General features: G+C 42.2%; 1 protein-coding gene across 1 annotated transcript; it reads right to left on the bottom strand.

Moving 5' to 3' along the window:
• Nucleotides 1-295: 295 nt before the first annotated feature.
• LOC133441426 (interleukin-18-like) lies at nucleotides 296-14,192 on the bottom strand. The gene is made up of 5 exons (XM_061718705.1): nucleotides 14,083-14,192; nucleotides 10,313-10,500; nucleotides 10,080-10,223; nucleotides 4,100-4,236; nucleotides 296-2,283 (listed from the first exon to the last, which is right to left on the bottom strand). The coding sequence occupies exons 3-5, from the start codon at nucleotides 10,144-10,146 to the stop codon at nucleotides 2,071-2,073; spliced, it is 417 nt and encodes a 138-aa protein (XP_061574689.1). The 5' UTR covers nucleotides 10,147-10,223; nucleotides 10,313-10,500; nucleotides 14,083-14,192; the 3' UTR covers nucleotides 296-2,070.
• Nucleotides 14,193-22,111: the final 7,919 nt, after the last annotated feature.

The raw sequence follows: 22,111 nt of genomic DNA, 5'->3' as shown, positions 1-22,111 counted from the left end.
GGCTCGGACCACCGTTGCCATGGAGCTGGTGCCCGTTGTTATGCTAGTGTGCACTGCATTGTGGGTAATGTAGTGTGAAGTTGTCATCGTCTCGTTGAGTATTTTAAATGTGCTGAAATGTATTCCGTAATAATTGGACCTAAACAGTGAAGCTGAAACTCACATAATCTGAACAGTTCAAATTCCAGTTAGTGATCTGCAGAATGAACAAGTTCACGTTCTTTATTTGCAAATATGTGCGTTCAGTTCAACGTTCTCACAGAAATGAACGTGTTCATTTGAACTCGTTCATGCACAACACTGGGAAAAACCAACTATTCCAGGGGACAAATGCTATCAGAAACCTGATTTGATCACAAAGTAAGAAAAGAAGAAGCGTGTGGTGGTGCGTTTCTCTCCAGAAACATCCCTCCCTTCTGGTCCTTTCACTCATGATCGGTTGGTGTTTCTAACTCTGCAGCTGCTGAACCCAAACAGGTTCTACATCAGCGTGCACGCTGGACCGACGCAGCTCAAGACGACAGCAACGTGTTCATTCACACGGGTTTGGTGGAAAACTTTTTTATTGGTTTTTATGGAAAAAATACAAAAACATACAAGTCCTCGCCCCCACACCAGACCCTCTACACACACTTGTACAGATCTGCAGCTCGTACAGATACAGAAGAAAACAACAGTCTCAGGTCGGTCCATATAGAGGGAATGCGCATGACGTCACAGATGGGACTTCACAGCGGGTTAAAACCACTGAGTGACAGAAAGACTGAGTGTTAGAAAGACTGAGTGTCAGAAAGACTGAGTGGCAGAGAGACTGAGTGGCAGCGTAAACTTTCAGTTTGAGCAACTGGAAAACATCTAAAATGGGAAAAAGTTGTTGTGGGATCGACTGTACTCATAGATTTAGCAAGAAATCAGAGTTATCGTTTTATAGACTGATGAAAAATAAGCTTAAGAGAGACAAATGGATCGCTGCAATTCACAGAAACAACTGGATTCCAGACACCGAAACGTGGATTTGCGGTTCCCATTTTGTATCAGGTAATGTTGGATTTTTGGGTAGCTAACGTTAAACGGTCAAATCATAAAGTTCGGTGTCCTCATTACTTTAATTTCTACAACAAATCCTGCCTTGAAGTCGGACCAAGCGTCAAGACTTTTGTCTGTCTTCAAGCTTTGCTTCGTGTATTTCCCCGGTGTAGAAATTAATTACATATAAAAATCAGGAAACTGGATTCGTGGCCAAATATTCATGTCCATGAACCACTGGTTCTTGGTAACTGTACCAAATATTAATGTCCATGGACCACTGGTTCTTGGTAACTGTACCAAATATTAATGTCCATGGACCACTGGTTCTTGGTAACTGTACCAAATATTAATGTCCATGGACCACTGGTTCTTGGTAACTGTACCAAATATTAATGTCCATGGACCACTGGTTCTTGGGGTAACTGTACCAAATATTAATGTCCATGGACCACTGGTTCTTGGTAACTGTACCAAATATTAATGTCCATGGACCACTGGTTCTTGGTAACTGTACCAAATATTAATGTCCATGGACCACTGGTTCTTGGTAACTGTACGGGTCACTGTCAAGTCCAACTGATGCTAATTTAAGCCGATAATCGGCTGTTATCCCGTCTTCTCCACTAGTTGCAGCTGTTTTTGCCACTCAGTGCGCCCTTCTGTCTCCATGACGCTTATATTCCGCGCTGGGCTGGTTTTCCAAACAAAGTTTCAAGATGCAGCACGCCGTAAACGCTGGTCAAGAGCAGAGACCATTTATTTAATAAATAGCTTGGAGGACCTGGAAATAATTAAAAGAACAGATGGCAGGACTTGTAGCGGCTAAGTTTGTTTTACTTCCGGTAGTTTAACTTCCGGTCCCCCCCCTATCCAATCAGAACCTTCCCAACCCCCACACCTGGAGAGGAATTGGAGAAAGCCGATCAAACGTGTTTTCCATGTAAACCTCAATTCAGAATTACTATTTCCATGTAAACTGGAAGGAAAATAGTTTAATTCTGAATTATTAATTCCGAATTAAAAAACATCATGTAACCGTGTTTAAACTAGAGGCTGAATAATATGGCAACGTTCATCCACCTCGTCTACTGCAGGTTTGAGCAACACTAGTTTATACAGATCATTCTCGTCATAGTCGAACCCCAGAAAGCTTCCTTTGTACTTGGTGGACTTGAACTTGTACATGTCCCCACAGACATCTGTCTGGTAGAACAAGGCCTCGTGTCCTTCATCCTGGATGTTCTTGGGAGGTTCCTGAAGACGGACAGAAGACACAACAGCCACTTCAGTATCTGGTCAAAACGTTGCACGGCAGATAACTTACAGCCCAGGGGCCTCATCTATAAAGCTCGCTTGCGCACAAAAAGGGCCTGAAAGATGCGCAAGCCACCTTCTACGCAAAGGCTGGGATCTAAAAAGAAAAAACTAACCGAAAGATCTGCGTATCCCTACGGCAACTCTGACCCTCCCATAAGAATTTACTTAAGACACGGGGAACTGGCGACGCAGGCTGTGAGGTGGTGAAATGAAGCCAGATTCATGTAATAATCTTAATAATGTCATCACATATCACAACATATATCAGACTTAAAATAAAATAGCGCTGATCGTGTTCCTCTGTGTGTGAAGCTCAGCGTCAGTCAGGACTGACTCAGGAGCCCCTCATTTCTTCCCTAAAGGGACACAGATTTTTTTTTTCATCAATATAATGAGTTTTACGCGTGCGTGAAACCTTTACGCGCGGGCGTAAGCCTAAATTATGGTTCCGCGTTAAAACGACGCAGAGCCTGAAATCTCATGGGATGTTTAACTATAATATTATTATATCGTTATATAAAATAGTATGGTGATATAATTTGGTTATATGATATAATAAATTATAATATTTTATAAAAAATATGTTATATTAGGATATTACTATATTATTATTCTACATTGTATAGTGCTACACCACTCTAAATGATAATTATTTATTTGTTTAACTTATTTACTCTCGAATTAATATTGTCAATTTATGTATCTACTTTCATCACCTTATCTACACACACACACACACACACACACACACACACACACACACACACACACACACACACACACACACACACACACACACACACACACACACACACAGCAACGGCGTGCTGCCACTTAATCACTTTATTTTATACTATTTACTATCCACAACATCTCGATCTCAGATCTCAGTGAAATTCAGTGGCACGGTGGCTCGACATGTCTCATTCATTCTGACGCCCAACAGGCTGCAGGAAGCCGCTGCGCATGCTCAGCAGGCTCGTCCATATGCAAATACAGTCATTAACTACTTTGCATTGCCCTTTTATGGTATGAAGTGGGCGTGTAGAGGGCGGGGTATGAGGCGGATTCACCTGCACAACCTTCCAGCTGGACTGTGATTTATAAAGAGAACATTGCCTGCAAGTGTGCGTGCACACGGTTTTATAAATCCGGATTTTTTTTTGCGCCCGCCATTTTCGGCTTTTGGGTGTACGTACACTTTTAGTATGAATCCTGCGCACTCCATTTTAAATGAGGCCCCAGATGTTCCTCAACTGGTGAAGTGGCTGGAAAACAACGACAGAATCTTCCTTCGTATTTTTCTTGTGTAAAAACATAAGTAAAGAATTACTATTTGATCTTAGTAGCCTATTTAGTATTAGGCAACATCTACTGAAGGAACCCTCTACCGAGGTTCCCCATCACTGGAGGAACAGTCTACCGAGACGTGTTACTGTTAACCAATGTCATACTGAATGAGGTTAAATGTTCATCAGAACCACTAGAATCAGATACAGTTTTTGCTACAGAGAAACCTCAGGACTCAAAGAAAGGTCACTAACCTTTAAAAACAAGCGTATGTGTTTATACTACGAGTGCTAATCCTTCTCGCAGCACAAGTTTCTCGTGTTTATCTAAATCATATCAAGTTTGGTTCTGGCGCACCAGCTCAAACCTGATTAGTGATCAATCTGGGATGGATCAGTGTGGATCTCCCATCTTCCCCCAACTACACAGAAAAGATTAAAAAAATGAAAAAAGGTATACTCACCATTTTCTTGGCGCAGACTTCACGGTCGTTACGGCAGCACACCATTATCTTCTCGTCGTTCTTCTGGACGTAAAGCATGACGGGGTTCCCCTGATTATGGGAGGAGTCCTTGTAAGGCTGGATGTGGAACCTGCAGTCTGGAAAAGGAAAAGAACGAGACAATGAAAGGAAAAGGACATCCAGATAGTTTATAGGATCAGTACAAGTTACACGCCAATCATATTTGTGCCCCAAAATGATGCCTTGGTCCATTTGCTTTTCTTGACTTGGAGAGGTTAAAAATGGTCTTGAACTGTCATAAAGCCCGTTTTAAGACAGTCCAGCAATCATCTCAAGAGGTGCACAACTGATTAAACAAACTGTGGAGCGCCTTGTTTCTCCTTCAGGTCTTTATTGACAAAGTTCCAAAGGAAATGGAAATGACCACGGCCCTGTTGTTGACAACTTTGTCAAGTGGTGTGAAGACTCGTACTTACAGCTCAATCTAACAAAGACCAAAGACATGGCAATTGATTTCAGGAAGAATGCCAAAACACCTGAACCTGTTAGGATTTAAGGCTGAATTCTGGTTCTGCGTTAAGCCTACGGCGTAGGGTACGCAGCTACACGGGAGTCTCTCCGTAGCCTACACTGTAGCCTGACCTGCACCTCCCAAAAAATGGAACTACGACCCATCGCAGACCGAGAGGGCTGTGATTGGTTTGCTTGGTAACAACGCATTTCTGGTTCCGGTTCGTGAAGCAGTCGTGAACTTTCACCGCTCTTTTCTTTGTGTGATTTTTTTTGGGGGGGTTGTTTTGGTTTTTTGCACAATAGTTGTCCTTATCTCTTTGATTCACTGTGACCGGAAAAACCGGAAGCTAAACAAAAACAACTAGTACTCTGGGGGGGTGTTACAATGTAGACAAGACAAAAGAACTTGTTATTGACATGAGAAGGAAGAAACCTGAAACTGACCCTATTTTGATTAAAGGACAGTCCGATTGTACCCTCATATAAATATCTTGGTGTGCACGTGGACTGTAAACTGGACTGGAAGATGAACTCCAATTCTATTTTTAAGAAGGCCCAGTCCAGATTATTTTTATTACGGAAACTCAGATCATTTGACATCACCGGATCCCTTTTAAATGTTTTTTATAATGGCATTTTAGCAAGTGTCCTTTTTTATGCGGTTGTTTGTTGGGGCGGCAGCCTGACATTGGAGGGCAGGAACAGGATTAATAAACGTATTAAAAAGGCCGGATCTGTCATTGGTATGAGCCCTTCTGCTCTGGAGGTCAGAACAGAGCAGAGGACTAGGAGGAACCTCAGAGCTTTCCTGTCCCAAGATGATCATCCCCAGTACAGCTTTTTTCGAGAAGTAGCAGAAGTAGACGGCTTCTTTTGCCCAGATGCTCCACAGAGAGATTTAGGAAATCCTTTGTTCCTGCAGCAACCAGACTTTTTAACTTGGACTGCTGATGTCATGTCTTGCTGCTATATTAACCCTTGTACTGCACATTGCACTTTTTTTCCTGTTGTATTGATCCACTGCTGTCCCTAGGTGGAGGCATTTTTAATGTGTATTGTTGATTGTCTTATGTTGTATTGTTGTGGCCATGGTGGCAATGAAGTTTCCCCTTTGGGGATTATTAAAGTTGAATCCTATCCTATCCTATCCTATCCTTTTGCACCGCGGCAAAATGGAGTAACGGAGAAGTCCGAAGGATTCACCACAGCGTCACGGCAACGGTGTAGGCTCTGCGTTGGTTTAACACAGAACCTTAAATCAGGCTTAAAGGGGACCTGTTCTGAAAAACAGGTTTTCTCTTGCTTTAACATATATAAAGTGGTCTCCCCTCAGCCTGCCAACTCAGAGAAGGAGGAAAGTAACCAAATTCTGCAGTGTCTGTACAGCCGCCCGGATGAGCCATCCAGTGTGATGTGGATCTACGAGACAATAAGATTCTGCTCCCGTCGTTACGTAACGACTGGAGTGATTTACATCACGTTGGCCTCCGATGCGTGAAACCACGCCCACAACTAACTCCGCCGGCCGGAGCTTCCACCATTTTTTCGTAGAGGTGTATCGTGTCATTCAGGCAGCCAATCAGCACAGAGCCTCATTATCATAGCCCCGCCCACTCAGAATCCCTCATAGATAATGAGGTTAGAGAATGGGAAGATAAAGACATGGTTTAGAGGCTGAATTTCTAATTTGTTTAGCAAAAACAATCAAAAGCTTGTTTTTAAGACATTCAAGGCCTGTTTAAAATATGTATTAGATGTCTTAATAGGTCCCCTTTAAGGGACAAGTCATTGAACAAGTGCAGTCCTACAAATATCTTGACTCTACCCTAAACTTTAAAGAGAACTGCAAAGTTTTGAGCAGGAAGAGACACCAGCGGCTGTTCTGTCTGAGGACGTTGTCTCGTTTCCACATTGACAGGACCGTGATGACACTTTTTTATCATGCTTGTATTGAATCTGTTTTAGCTTTTTCACTAGCATCATGGTTGTGAAACCTGCCCCTAAAAGAAAGGAGCTCCCTCAACCAGATCATTAAATGGTCGGCTGATTGGGGAAACACAGCTGGGCCTGGAGTCGCTGGACGCTAAACAGTTGCAGCGACTCCAGCTCCATTTCAAATGATGCCTCCCATCCCTTAAGCCGGGCAGACACTGTGCGATTATCGGCTCGTTTTGAGCCGATTTTCCACTCGTGCGACTATTTTTTCGATCGGGCCAGATTTCGACCCAATCATTGGTCGTGCCTCGTGCAGTAAACGTGGGGTAACGACGAGAGATTAACACCTCGAGCTCCTGATCACGAATCGGGAGGTCGCAAGAAAATCAAATGTGTTTGAAATCCTAGTCGCTCCTCGTGAAGGAATCACACAGTTGAAGCAGCTGCGACCCTATTTGACTCATCCTTTCACAGAGAGCATGCGCAATCTCTGATGTCAAGTCAAAAACTATTATTTGTAGTTTAAAGCGTTGCAAATTCACATTACAAATCATGTTTTAATAGCAGACAAAAACGACCGCATTTCCCACGTCTGCCCAGCCAGTTCCTTGTCCAATCACGACGTTGTCTAATCTTTTTTCATTTATCGCCACACAGAATGGCACAAATTGCTAAAGGCTGATTTATGGTTCCGCGTTACCCCAACGCAGCGTACGGTGTGCGTCGCCGCGTACCCTACGCCGTAGGCTCTGCGTTGGTGTAACGCAGAACCATAAATCAGCCTTTAGTGTGCGCTCTGTCTGCTGTTCTGAACACAAAGAAGTGTTCATTTTGCTGGGACGTCGGGTCCCTCCGCCGGGACACAGCTTTTGCGGTATCCGTTCATTGTTGTAAAAATGATGCGCAGTGCCCAAGATTTTTTTGTATATATATATAAAACATGTAATTAGAAAATAATAAAGGATCCCCATAACCTTTGATTGGGTGGGCAGGACGCACGTTTGGGTGGGCACAGCCCACCCCTGCCCCAAAACCGGCATCGAGTTCCAGTACACAGAAGTCCGACGTGAGGATTATGATCGTATAGTGTGAGCAGACGGAGCATCAGAGCATTGGGTCGTACAGTGTGAGACCATAAATCGTGGGCTGTGAACTTTTGAACTCCGCGATCTAGTCGTGCAGTGTGAGATGGGGCTGAATCAAACGATTTAAAATATCGCACAGTGTATGCCCAGCTTTAGTGAGTGAGTTCCAGCTACTGCCATCAGGACGCAGATTCATGGTCCCCAGAACTAGGAACTATATGAACAGCTTTGTCCCTGCTGCTGTCTCTCTTTTAAACAAATCTTAACACATTTGATTTATTGCTGAGGTCTATCCTGCTTTTAACTTATTTATTTCTACCTGACCTTGGTTTTACCTCTATTTATTGTTCTTTGCCTTGTGGGCAACATCTACCTTTATCCTGTTAGTGAGCATGGTAATACCTGCGCAATACCCTAATACCTGTAATACATGTCTGTCTTGTTCTGTTTCAAACCTGTTCATTGTTTTCATTGTTTTTGTCCTGTGTCAAATTAATGACTGTAAAGATTGTGTGTGGGATGCCTTCTTCCATCTACTGCAAAACAAATCTACCTACGGGTATTCATAAAATCAACTTGAACTTGATTCTAACAAAACGACTTCCTGTCTGGAGAAGCTGTAAATGTAATCTTCAGATTGGCCTCGATAGGGATGATTGAGTTTGAGTAAAATTAATGAATACAAACAAACAAATAAATGAACCACTGGCATAATCTACGCTAAGTCAAGCTAAAGTAGTCAACTATGGCCACGGTTACATGATGTTTTTTAATTCGGAATTAATTATTCCGAATTAAACCATTTTCCTTCGAGTTTACATGGAAATATTCATTCCGAATTGAAGTTTACATGGAAAACACATTTGATCGTCTTTCTCCAATTCCTCTACAGGTCTGGGGGTTGGGAAGGTTCTGATTGGATAGGGGGCGGACCGGAAGTTACGTCTACCGGACGTTACGCCTACCGGAAGTTACGACTACCGGAAGTTACGTCTACCGGAAGTTACGTCTACCGGAAGTTACGACTACCGGAAGTTACGTCTACCGGAAGTTACGTCTACCGGAAGTTACGTCTACCGGACGTTACGCCTACCGGAAGTTACGTCTACCGGACGTTACGCCTACCGGAAGTTACGTCTACCGGAAGTTACGACTACCGGAAGTTACGTCTACCGGAAGTTACACCTACCGGAAGTTACGTCTACCGAAAGTTACATCTACCGGACGTTACGACTACCGGAAGTTACGTCTACCGGAAGTTACGACTACCGGAAGTTACGTCTACCGGAAGTTACGTCTACCGGAAGTTACGTCTACCGGAAGTTACGACTACCGGAAGTTACGTCTACCGGAAGTTACGTCTACCGGACGTTACGCCTACCGGAAGTTACGTCTACCGGAAGTTACGACTACCGGAAGTTACGTCTACCGGAAGTTACACCTACCGGAAGTTACGTCTACCGAAAGTTACATCTACCGGACGTTACGACTACCGGAAGTTACGTCTACCGGAAGTTACATCTACCGGACGTTACGCCTACCGGAAGTTACGCCTACCGGACGTTACGTCTACCGCCCGTTACGTCTACCGCCCACTCACAACATGTGCCGTGCAACACGACAACATCAGCAGGGTGTTGTCAACCGCCAACAGGACGTAGCTCCACCTCACCACCTGTCGCAACTGGATTAGTTTTGTAGTTTGGTCAAATACTTCAGTTAAGAATGTGAAGAAATTACAAGTTGTGCTCTATTGTGTCCTTATAGATCTAATGTGTCTAGCAGCAGAAGAATCTGGGCTGGTTATCTATAAGACAAACGTCTACTTATACTTTGTTACATTCTCTGAGGAATATACTGGTGACACGATCTCCGAAACAACTGTATGAAGATTATACTATCATTTTATCACCATGGTTACAAGAATTACATCAGAAAGGAGGTTCCTACTACCGAGGGTGAGAACAGGTCTGATACAGAGCCATGGTTGGCTGGAACCAACCATGGCTCTGTTCATATTTCTCATGTGCAAAGATTGGTTTAAGATTCAGTTGAAACATTATCTTTTAAAATGTAATGAATTATGATTTGACATTTGGAAGAAACAGAATGAAGTTTGAATAGAATTACAGGTAGTGTAAACCCTATCACAATAAAGGTGAAAAGTGGTCAAGAATTCTAATATAAGGTCATTTCAGGCAGGTATTGGTTATGAAGGTGTTTTATTTGATTTCATTTCTATGTATTTATGTCTGAGAATGATGCTGATTTATTTATCCTCTGTATTGTTTGTGACTAAGGGAGTTGTGTCTATTATTGTTTTGTTTGTCATGTATAATGTCTGTTATGTATTAAGTGTTAATTTGTGTGTTGTGTGAATGTTGGACCCCAGGAAGGATAGCTAATGTTGCTAATGCTAATGGGGATCCTAAATAAAACAAACAAACCAGGGTTCTGTCGTTCCACCGAATCCAAGTCCTCCACCTGGAAAGCGCAGCTGGCGTCGTGGATCATCAGGAACTTATGCTCCCTGCTCTGGATGTAGACGCAGACCTTGGTTCTGGAGATCTGGAAAGCGTCCGTGCAGATATCTGCGGTAGAGAACAACAAACAAGCACCAGGTCAGAGTCCGAGCGCTGGCAGACACGGTGGCTTCACGGCGATCGGTTAAACACCTCACCTGTTTGGACCTCTGAAGTCGGCACCGTTGGCGAGGAAACATGGAAGGAGAGAACGGGGGTGAGGTCAGAGCTCCGGTGTGGACAACAACATTTCACTCACAAGTACACAGACTCACTTGAGAAGTAGAAGGCGTCCTTACACACATCCACATACTGGAGAGGCAGGCAGTCGCTGGAGGCCATCGGGCTGAGGACACAAACACCAGTTAGTTACTGGAACCACACTGGCCACGGTTACAAGATGGTTTTTAATTTGAAATTAATTAATCCGAATTAAATAATTCCGAATTAAACTATTTTCCTTTGAGTGTTTGAGTTTATGTTCCTGGCAGAGTTCTCCGTTCTCGGAGTGCAGGTTTACTCGTAGTTCCTAGAGTATCTAAATGTAGATTCAGGGCAGGCGTTCTGCTATCAGGAACCATTACTATGGAACCAACTTCCAATCTGGGTTAAGGAGGCTGACACCACCTCCACCTTTAAAACTAAACTTAAAACCTGGTGTTAGTAAACCTCTAGCTGGTGTTGGTAAACCTCTAGTTAGTGTAAACTCTAGTGTGTTAGAGTCAGTAGTCATAGTTGCAGCTATAGAACAAGACTATAATAGTTAGTCTCAAATATAGCTTCGCGGTAGATATGCTGCTATAGGCTTATGCTGCAGGGGGCACCGGCATGATCCGCTGGGCGGTGCCTCTCACCCTTCTTCTCCTCTCCTCTTCCCTTCCTCTGTTCTCCATTTCCATTTTTATTTATTATAAATATCTCATAGCTATCATTTTTGTCCATCGTTCCTGTAGTTTCTTGTGCTGGCCCCCTTTTTTCTCTTTTGTGCATGTTTGCAGGCCGGAGCTTCGGGAGATGCGTGCTGGCCTGCGGTCCCCACCCCCCGGTCATCCCGTTGCTGCTTCCACCTGCCTGCTGTGTGCTGCTGACGTCCCCGACCCCCCCAGTCTGGCCTTCGGCAGGAGAGTCCCCCCTTATGATCCAGGTCCTGGTCCAGGTTTCTTCCTCCTAAAGGGGAGTTTTTCTTGCCACTGTTTGGCTTAAGGCTTTTCTCCCACTAGGGGAGTTTTTACCTGTCATTGTTTATGTAATAAATGGTCGGGGGTTTATGTTCTGGGTCTCTGGAAAGCGTCTGGAGACAACTTCTGTTGTATTAGACGCTATACAAATAAAATTGAATTGAATTGAATCGAGTTTACATGGAAATAATAATTCCGAATTGAGGTTTACATGGAAAACACGTTTGATCGGCTTTATACAATTCATCTTAAAGCCGAGTTATACTTGCTGTTGGTGCCTGCGTTCGCGTCCGTAGTGTACTGCTGCTAACATGTGAGTTTCCCCATTGAGGGAGTAATAAAGGACTATCTTATCTTATCTTATTTTATTATTATTGCTTTGTTTACAATCCCTGTATAATATAAAGATAAAACAGGAGGTCATATTTCCCAAAAATGGGTGGAATAGACTTTCTTCTACGCTGTTTGTTTGTTTGTTTGTTTTATTTAGGATCCCCATTAGCATTAGCCACAGCATTAGCTATTCTTCCTGGGGTCCGACATACAAACAACACACAAATAAACACTTAATACATACAGACATACATTACACATGACAAAACAAAACAGTAATAGACACAACTCCCTTAATCACAATCTATACAGAGGATAGAACTAAATCACCATCATTCTCAGACATACATACATAGAAATGAAATCAAATAAAACACCTTTATAACCAATGCCTGCCTGGAATGACCTTATCTAAAATTATTTGACCACTTTTCACCTTATTACGATAGGGTTTACACTACCTATAATTATATTTCAGCCTTCAATTTGTTCCCTCTAAATGACAAATCATCATTCATAAAAATTTAAAAGATATTGTTTTAACTGAAACTTAAACCAATGTTTGCTACCTGCATGTGAAATATAAACTGGTATAGAGTTCCAGCCAACCATGGCTCTGTAAAAAAAAGTTCTCTGAATCATACCTGTTCTCACCCTTGGTAATATAAACCTGCTTTCTGATGTCATTCTAGTATTGTACCCATGGTGAGCAAAATGATAATGGAATCTGTCATAAAGTTGTTTTGGAGAGCGTGTCACCAGTATATTTCTTAGAAAACTTAACATAACATACGTAGACCTTTGTCTTACAGATAACCAGCCTAGTTTTTTGTGCATGCTGGACACATTAGATCTATAAGGACATGATAAGGCACAACGTGCAGCTTTATTTTGTGCCACTTGTAATTTCTTTATATTTTTAACTAAGGTATTAGACCAAACTACAAAACAATAATCTAGTTGCGACAAAACCAAAGCATTCAAAACCTGTCTCCTAACATCTAGAGATAAAAATTTTGAGATTCTTCTCACTAGTGACTTTGATTATAGCTCATTACCTCTTAAACTCTCTGCTTTCTATCAGCAAGTACTTCTGTATTGGAAATTGACTTATAGTCATAATGTTACACCACACAACACACCTGTATGGAACAACAGGTACATTTTGCTCAGTAGAAAATCTGTTTATATAGAGGATTGGAAATTGAAAGGAGTCTGGGGTGTTGCACACTTTCTGGATGATACTGGTAATGTGTTACAGTTTGAGGATTCAATGTACTGTTAAGCATTATAATAGAGTGTTAAAAGCCATACCAGTTTCTCTGAGGTCGATGGTTAGAGAAGACATTCGTCACTCTAAGGTCTCTCCTGAACTGAGACAGCTCTGCATTAAAGGTTTAGATTTTTGTGACTTTAAATGTACTAACAAAGTCATTAGAAACATTTTGATATATATATATATATATATATATATATATATATATATATATATATATATATATATATATATATATATATATATATATATATATATATATATATATATATATATACTGAGTTTGACGAGTGAAACTGACAGTTTTAAATTTACATTTCATGATTCAGCAACACGAAATCATTAATTAAATGTGTCATTAATTAATTAAATGCTGAAATAACAAATATATATTTTTACTTAAAATTAATTGTATTTTAATTAATTAATGACATATTTCATTCTAATTTTAATTAATTAATGACACATTTAATTAATTAATGATATATTTCATTCCCATTTTAATTAATTAATGATGTATTTATTTATTTATTTAATTTTGGCACAAAAAATCCTCCATAGTAATCAAGATGAAAGAAATATATGAAAAGACATATAGGGGAAAGGACGCATCTAGGACCGGGTGCGTCAAATAAAACCAGTTCTCCAACTTGATGTTTACAGACATCCTCGTCTGGGAGGACTGAACGGTGGCATTCAAGCTAAAGGAGTGTCGGGAAAGTTTGGAAGAAACTTTTCTCCCGCAAATGATGGAAAAGTTTCAAAAAGCGCTTAAAAAAAGCTTTTTCGGGAGCGTGATGGGATTCAAACTGCAAGAGGAGACACGTCTGCTCATAATTCACGAGGATCAGACCCGATAAAAGGGACAAAAAATCTTTTCACATTCCTTTCATACTTTTTAACATTTTATTTAAAAAAAATCTGGACCAGCCTTAATAAGGGATTGTCCCTACTCTTCCTTTAAGGGAAATCTCAAGGAATGGCTGAAAACGTCTCAAGTCTGTGCTCATTAATGGTTTATTGTATTAACAATTGCAGTGTTTTGCAGGGGGACGGCCGATGTCCCTCTACACAAAATAAAGTGAAAAAAAAAAACAGAAAAAAAAGAAGCTGGCGGTCGCTCAGGCAGCAGCCCACCTACCTGCAGGTTGAGTCTGGACGGGGACCGGTGGACGGTCTGAGCTGCAGCGGTGGACGGTCTGAGCTGCAGCGGTGGACGGTTCAAGTTCAAGTGGTGGCGGGTCCAGGCTGCCCCTGCCTCGCTGCTGCCTTCAGGCTGATTTATGGTGCCGCGTTACACCAACGCAGAGCCTACGGCGTAGGGTTACGCGGCGACGCACACCCCTACGCCGTCGATTTAACGCAGAACCGTAAATCAGCCTTTACAGCGCTGCTGTGGGTGTGTCGGTGACGCAGGCGCCGGGAAAGAATCAAAATCGGGAAATGAAGTTTCATGTTTCATTTTCACTTCCGGGATTGTTTTTATCGTCCTACAAAGGCTGGAATAGTAGTAACCATAGACATATAGGCTATAGATATATATATATATAAGAAAAATAGAAAAACATATTTTCTCATCAACAAAACAAATTAAAAATTTTTCAAATAACAAAATAACATATTTGAACCATTTTTCAGACAATAAAATAACATTTGAACCATTTTCAGACAATGAAATAAAATAAAGTGTAATATCTGAAAAAACAAAAAATAATCTGAAAAATGTTATTTTGTTACTTGAAAAATTTTAAACATGTTTATGTAAAATATGCTTTGTTGATGAGAAAATATGTTTCTCTATTTTTCTTATTTTTGTGAGGGGGATATATATTGTTTTTCGGCACTACCTTGTTCTTTATAGCTGATATAACATGAATTACTCCTATGTGGGATCAATAAAGTTCTTATTTTTGCCATCTGAGAAAATTAAATATATTATATTTGGTGCCTAACTGTTTCCCAAGTATATTAGTGCGTGTTTGAATGAATAAATGAGACGGAAAACGTACATTTCTTTGTAGAAAGGCGCTTTATGAAAATAAGTCCATTTACTTGTATTAGTTTACAGCGCAGTCTTGAACATCCAATATGGCGGCGACGTTGACGTATCACAGCAGCTCCATAGCATAAATAAATTAATAAGACAAATGAATGAAATACAGTGTTTATAAAAAAAACGTGTGTAAATCACACTAATCCTTCACACATTCAAATGTATAAATAATGAATAAAATAAAATGAATAAATAAAAAAAAAATACACTTAGGCTTATTCACATAATCTGAATTGAGTGCTCAGACTGTAGCAGATTTTTTAACCTGGCTCTTTCACCCTTTCACAACAGGTGTAAAGTGCAATCTAGAACTTGACTTTTCTAGCCTTCTTTGCAGCAAAATCATCAATTACATCATCATATGAAATCTGTTGTGCAACTGTATGATTGATGCTGATGATGGCAGGTCCAGAGAGACGCTCCTGTGACATAGTGGACCTAAAGTATGTTTTAATTAGCCGCTACTGTCACTGGAAGGGTCAGACTAATTCTGAGTGCAGTCTCGTATCCCACAGCTCCTCACACAGACTCACAGCCAAAATTACTTTTTTCCTCCATGTTGATCATCTCTGATCTATAACCCGCAAGTTTTTTTCACCCTCCACCACCTCCTCTCCTATTGGGCGCGCAGAGATGTCGTCACAGCGCGGCACGGTGAAATTAAAAAATGTTCAATTGGGGCAGGCAGGCGCAGCTGGCGCCCTCTATGCCCCTTTCACATAGAAGGTGCAAAGCAGCGGCCACCGCCGGCTTCCCCATTCATTGTGTACATGGGCGTCAGTTTGATTTCAGAAGTGCTGGGGACATTTACCATAAACCTGAGTAAGGTTTGAAAAGTGCTGGGTACGAGCTAGGCCCATTACTTCCGAATTGAGGTTTCATGATAAATAATAAGCATTGCATTAGATGATGCGTATTGACGCGATATTGTCCCCATATTAAAAGCCATCTGCGCGGTCTTATTTAGGTCGTCGGAAACATCATGGGTTGGGACAATTCGTCATGGGTAGGCCCTATTCGTATTTCAAAATCCGCATTTCAGTACAAGACAGGATTTGGGTAATTGCACAGCCCTTGACACACCAACAAATCTCAGACAAACCTCGACCAAGCAAGAGCGCATCGGGAGACGTAGCCTGGCAAACAGCCCTTGCCCTTACAAAGTTTTCAAACATTGCCAGGCTATGAAACGTCGGGCAAGAGTGAATGAGCAGCAACCCCTCTGTGAAATAAGTTTTCATTAATTGTCTTTTTTGTCTATCTCGCCTGATATGCATCATGAACACTGACGAATCTTCACCTGCAACACCAGCGACTTCTTTCATCGCTCGTTACACTGTAACAGACTGCAGACCGCAAGCGCAGTGTGTGGGAGCGGAGCGGATTCAACATAGTTGCTAACAGCAATGGGGGCTGATCGCAAGCGCATTCATACGAGGAGAGTGAAAGCAGAGCGGAGCAAATAGTCTTTGGTTAGGAGAATGCCATGATCACTGGGGGACAAATCTGCTCGTCAGACAAAGTGGTAGGGACGCGTCCCCACCGTCCCGGCGGAAATGACGCGCCTGATTGTGTATGTGCTGCTGCCACGCAAGAGCGGATCGTTCTGCCACCGAGCTCGGCAGCGCGCAAGAGGGAGCATACCACGGCGTTGCGTCTGCGCCCTACCCGGCGGTGGGCGCGGCGCAATCTGAGCAATCTCTCAGAGCAAATTTTTTTTTTTTTTTTGAGAGCGCTCGTGCGCCCCCACGATTGCGCCCTGGGCAGTCGCCCTGGTAAACCGGCCCTGGTAGTAGCAAATAAAGGCTTGAAATATCTCACTTTGCATGTAGTGGGAAATAATATATTTGTTTCACCTTTAGTTGAATTTACTGAAACGAATGAAGTTTAGCAATATATCTTAATTTTCTGACCTTCACCTGTATATTATGACATCAATAACTAAGAGCATAATAAATGTCCCATATCGCACCATATCAAGCTCAGGGATGTTTCAGGTATGAAGGACTGTGGCTCCTCTGGGATGTTATATTAGTTTGTGCAGGTCCCCTGCAGCATGCTGTCTTACCTCAGGGAGACACTGAAAACCTTCTTCTGCAGCCTGGCAGTTTGCTTTCTATGTTTTTACTGACGTTTCCTCTTTTAGGACGAGGTGGGGTGTCTGGAGCTTCTGTAGACATCTTCACTTGACTTTTTTTTAAAAGGCTCGCGTGGCGGTGCAGTGAGCAGCAGTGAGTGAGGTAATTAGGCAACGGAGCGCAAAGGGGCAGGCAGAGAGCGTACCAACATATGTTGCTGTCTTTAATATATCCTGTCCTTTATTTTGTTCATTATTGTTAATTATAAGTTACCCCTAACTCAGATTATGGAACATCACAACATTTCCTACCATACTTATGCCGATGACACACCACTCTATATTTCAGTGTCATCACATGACTACAGTCCCTTAAGCCTGATTTATGGTTCCACGTTAAACCAACGCAGAACCTACGCCGTTGCCGTGACACCATTGTGAATCCTTCGGACTTCTCCGTCACTCCATTTCTCCGCGGAGCAATACCCCCCAGAGCGCTAGTTGATACTTTGTTTAGCTTCCGACTTTTCCGGTCACAGTGAATCAAAGAGATAAGGATAACTATTGTGCAAAAAATCGAAAACAACCACAAAAAAGAAAAATCACACACACGAAGAAAAGAGAGCTGAAAGTTCACGACTGCTTCACGAACCGGAACCGGAAATGCGTTGCTACCAAGCGAACCAATCACAGCCCTCTCGGTCTGCGTTGGGTCTGCGTCGCCTCGACACGTAGTTACATTTTTTGGGAGGTGCACGTCAGGCTACGACGTAGGCTACGGTAGGCTGACCAAACGTCCTCTTTTCCCCAGACATGTCCACTTTTTACGTCCTGTCCGGGGGGTCCGGGGGGGTTTTTTAAATTGATGATAATGTCCGGTTTTCCTTGAGTGTGTGTGTGCATGTGTGTGTGTGTGTGTGTGTGTGTGTGTGTGTGTGTGCGCCCCCCGGTTATCCTTGTTTGGGTCAGCGTGTGTGACGTAATCCCCGAGGGGCTGCCTTGTGGGCGGGTCTCCAACACTCAACAAAACGCAGCAGACAGCGGCAGACACACGCTCCCAAGATGCCGAAGCGAAAATGCAGCTTCACAGATGCACTGAAAAAAAAAAATACCAATGTACAAACCCGGTCGGGACATATGGGAGGCTGAGTGCACCGTGTGCAAAGCTGGCACTTATATTTCTGTCCAATAAAGGTGCCTGGAGACATGCAGCTCAGTTCACATCCACACAGAAACACATAAGAAGGCAGTGCGAGGTGAGATGAGCTCTTCAAAGTTGACCGAGTTCTTTGTTAGACCCGGAAGAACAGAGGATGCTGTAAATGCAGCGGAGGGTGCATTGGCATTTCATACTGTGAAACACCACAACAGTTACAGATCCATGGATTGCACTAGTGTCTTGCTAAAAACAGCATTACCAGACTCTGACATTATTTACATTACACTGTAAAGTTAGTGAGAGATATTTTGTTAAAGTTGGATTTTCTAATACAGAAGAGGTATTATTTAGAACATTATTTCATATTATTTTTTTATTTGTCCAGTAAGACTTGAAAAGAGAGCTATTATTTTACAAGTTGATTTTTGTAATACAGAAGAGACATTATTTCAATCATTATTTCATTCCAGAGATTTTACATTTATTTTACATTCATATTTATTTATTTTTATGTTTGAAACTTGAAAAGGATTATTATTTTAGACATAATAAAGAAAGTTGAGTAACCTCTGAGAAGCCTATCTGAATTTCTGTGTTTGAGAGATATTATTTTGTAATATAACTGAATATTCTATCCATACATATAAACTTTAAATATATTAAAATTATAAGGAATATTTGAGTAAACTGCGAGTTTCATTTAATCTCGTGGCAGGCCGAGTGTCCTCTTTTTTGAAAATCAAATTATGGTCACCCTAGGCTACGGAGAGACTCCCACGTAGCCGCGTACCCTACGGCGTAGGTTTACTGTAACGCAGAACCAGAATTCAGCCTTTACTCTCATTGAGTAACTGTATTCATTGAATCCATGAGTGGATGTGCCAGAATTTTCTACCGCTAAATGCAGAAAAGACAGTAGTGATCATTTTTGGCCTTAAAAATGAAAGGGAAAAGATCAGCGCTCACCTTGGCTCCATGTCATTAAAAGCTTCAAATTAAGCCAGAAATCTTGGTGTAATTATTGACTCAGACCTAAACTTCAACAGCCATCTAAAGTTATTATTATGCATTCATTTTCAGTAGGTTGGATTATTGCAATGGCATCTTTACAGGCCTTAACAAGAAATCTATCAGGCATCTGCAGCTGATCCAGAACGCTGGAGAGTCCTTACAAACTCCAGGAAACTGGACCACATTACACCAGGAAACTGGACCACATTACACCAGGAAACTGGACCACATTACACCAGGAAACTGGACCATATTACACCAGGAAACTGGACCATATTACACCAGGAAACTGGACCATATTACACCAGGAAACTGGACCACATTACACCAGGAAACTGGACCATATTACACCAGGAAACTGGACCATATTACACCAGGAAACTGGACCACATTACACCAGGAAACTGGACCATATTACACCAGGAAACTGGACCACATTACACCAGGAAACTGGACCATATTACACCAGGAAACTGGACCACATTACACCAGGAAACTGGACCACATTACACCAGGAAACTGGACCATATTACACCAGGAAACTGGACCATATTACACCAGGAAACTGGACCACATTACACCAGGAAACTGGACCACATTACACCAGGAAACTGGACCATATTACACCAGGAAACTGGACCATATTACACCAGGAAACTGGACCATATTACACCAGGAAACTGGACCACATTACACCAGGAAACTGGACCATATTACACCAGGAAACTGGACCACATTACACCAGGAAACTGGACCACATTACACCAGGAAACTGGACCATATTACACCAGGAAACTGGACCACATTACACCAGGAAACTGGACCATATTACACCAGGAAACTGGACCATATTACACCAGGAAACTGGACCATATTACACCAGGAAACTGGACCATATTACACCAGGAAACTGGACCACATTACACCAGGAAACTGGACCATATTACACCAGGAAACTGGACCACATTACACCAGGAAACTGGACCATATTACACCAGGAAACTGGACCACATTACACCAGGAAACTGGACCACATTACACCAGGAAACTGGACCACATTACACCAGGAAACTGGACCACATTACACCAGGAAACTGGACCACATTACACCAGGAAACTGGACCATATTACACCAGGAAACTGGACCATATTACACCAGGAAACTGGACCATATTACACCAGGAAACTGGACCACATTACACCAGGAAACTGGACCATATTACACCAGGAAACTGGACCATATTACACCAGGAAACTGGACCACATTACACCAGGAAACTGGACCACATTACACCAGGAAACTGGACCATATTACACCAGGAAACTGGACCATATTACACCAGGAAACTGGACCATATTACACCAGGAAACTGGACCACATTACACCAGGAAACTGGACCACATTACACCAGGAAACTGGACCATATTACACCAGGAAACTGGACCATATTACACCAGGAAACTGGACCACATTACACCAGGAAACTGGACCATATTACACCAGGAAACTGGACCACATTACACCAGGAAACTGGACCATATCACACCGGTCATGAAATCACTACACTGGCTTCCAGTGAGTCAAAGGATAGAGTTTAAAATCTTCCTGCTGGTCTACAAAGACCTGAATGGTCTTGGACCAGAATCCATGCTGGATCTGTTAGTTCCTATGAAGCTCCCAGACCCCTGAGGTTCATCTGGATCTGGTTTGTTGTGGTTCCAGAACCAGAACCAGCAAGGTGAGGCAGCGTTCAGTTATTCTGCTCCTCACCGGTGGAACAAACTTCCTGTAGACCTGAGGTCTGCTGCAACTGTAGATCCTTTAAATCAGGATAAAAACATTACTGTTTACTCAAGCTACTCCTAAATTAAATACTTACCTGCTGTACTCTACTGCCCTTACTTTTAACAACTTGTGCTTTTTGTTATTTTACCTCCTTTCTTATAATTTTATTTCATTGTATGTGTTATTTAATGTTTAATTGTGTCTTGCTGCTTTTAATGTTGATGTAAAGCACTTTGAATGACCTTGTGTTGAATTGTGCTGTACAAATAAACTTGCCTTGCATTCGTTGTTCATGTTTGTGTGTGTGTGACAGACGTGCACGGGACAATTGTGAAATACGGAATAAACTGCGTTCCGTATTGGTTTATTACGGAACGCAACTTTCAATTTCCAATTACGTAACAATTCTGTATTTCCAGGGACGGGTGGAAACCCCACGTATCACGTCAGTTTCACCCTGGACAGTGAACGTTGGTTCCTCAGTTTGGCTGTTCTGACGTCACCTTTGACCTTTGACCTCCGTCTCTTCTGCCTCAGAGCAAGTGAACAAACCCTCTTCTTCCAGTGTGACGGTTGTTCAGGCACTCAGGGTTTATTAGGGAAGTCCTTCAGTGTTTATTGTGAAGAAGAAGAAACGGTCCACTGGCTCATGAATGTCAGTGAAAGAAGAATAGAAACGGTGAAGGAGCGTGAGACGGCCGGAGCAGTGACTTCATGAGTGTCTCAGTGAGAGCTGCACAAATCACTGGTGAACTGAAACCATCCCCAAATCAAATATTACTTCATATTCCATTATTGCTGCCAAGGCCGGGCTCACGAGTTTGTTTGAACCCTTGTGTTGTCTTCGGGTCAAAATGACCTAATTCTCCCAATCTTCCTTCCTTCCTTCCTTCCTTCCTTCCTTCCTTCCTTCCTTCCTTCCTTCCTTCCTTCCTTCCTTCCTTCCTTCCTTCCTTCCTTCCTTCCTTCCTTCCTTCCTTCCTTCCTTCCTTCTTTCCTTGTTTTCTCCCTTCCTTCCTTCCTTCCTTCCTTCCTTCCTTCCTTCCTTCCTTCCTTCCTTCCTTCCTTCCTTCCTTCCTTCCTT

The sequence above is a fragment of the Cololabis saira genome, chromosome 4, assembly GCF_033807715.1.
Source record: "Cololabis saira isolate AMF1-May2022 chromosome 4, fColSai1.1, whole genome shotgun sequence".
Taxonomy (NCBI): domain Eukaryota; kingdom Metazoa; phylum Chordata; class Actinopteri; order Beloniformes; family Belonidae; genus Cololabis; species Cololabis saira.
This window is presented reverse-complemented; position numbering and strand designations above follow the sequence as displayed.

Bases quoted from the DNA above. Each gene is read 5' to 3' on its own strand.
- LOC133441426 (XM_061718705.1), bottom strand. From the start codon at position 10,146: ATGATCCACGACGCCAGCTGCGCTTTCCAGGTGGAGGACTTGGATTCG. The intron at 4,237-10,079 runs GTTTGTTTGTTT...TTCCTTTTCCAG, and splicing joins GGTGGAACGACAGAACCCTG to ACTGCAGGTTCCACATCCAG. The intron at 2,284-4,099 runs GTGAGTATACCT...GTCCGTCTTCAG, and splicing joins AAGTCTGCGCCAAGAAAATG to GAACCTCCCAAGAACATCCA.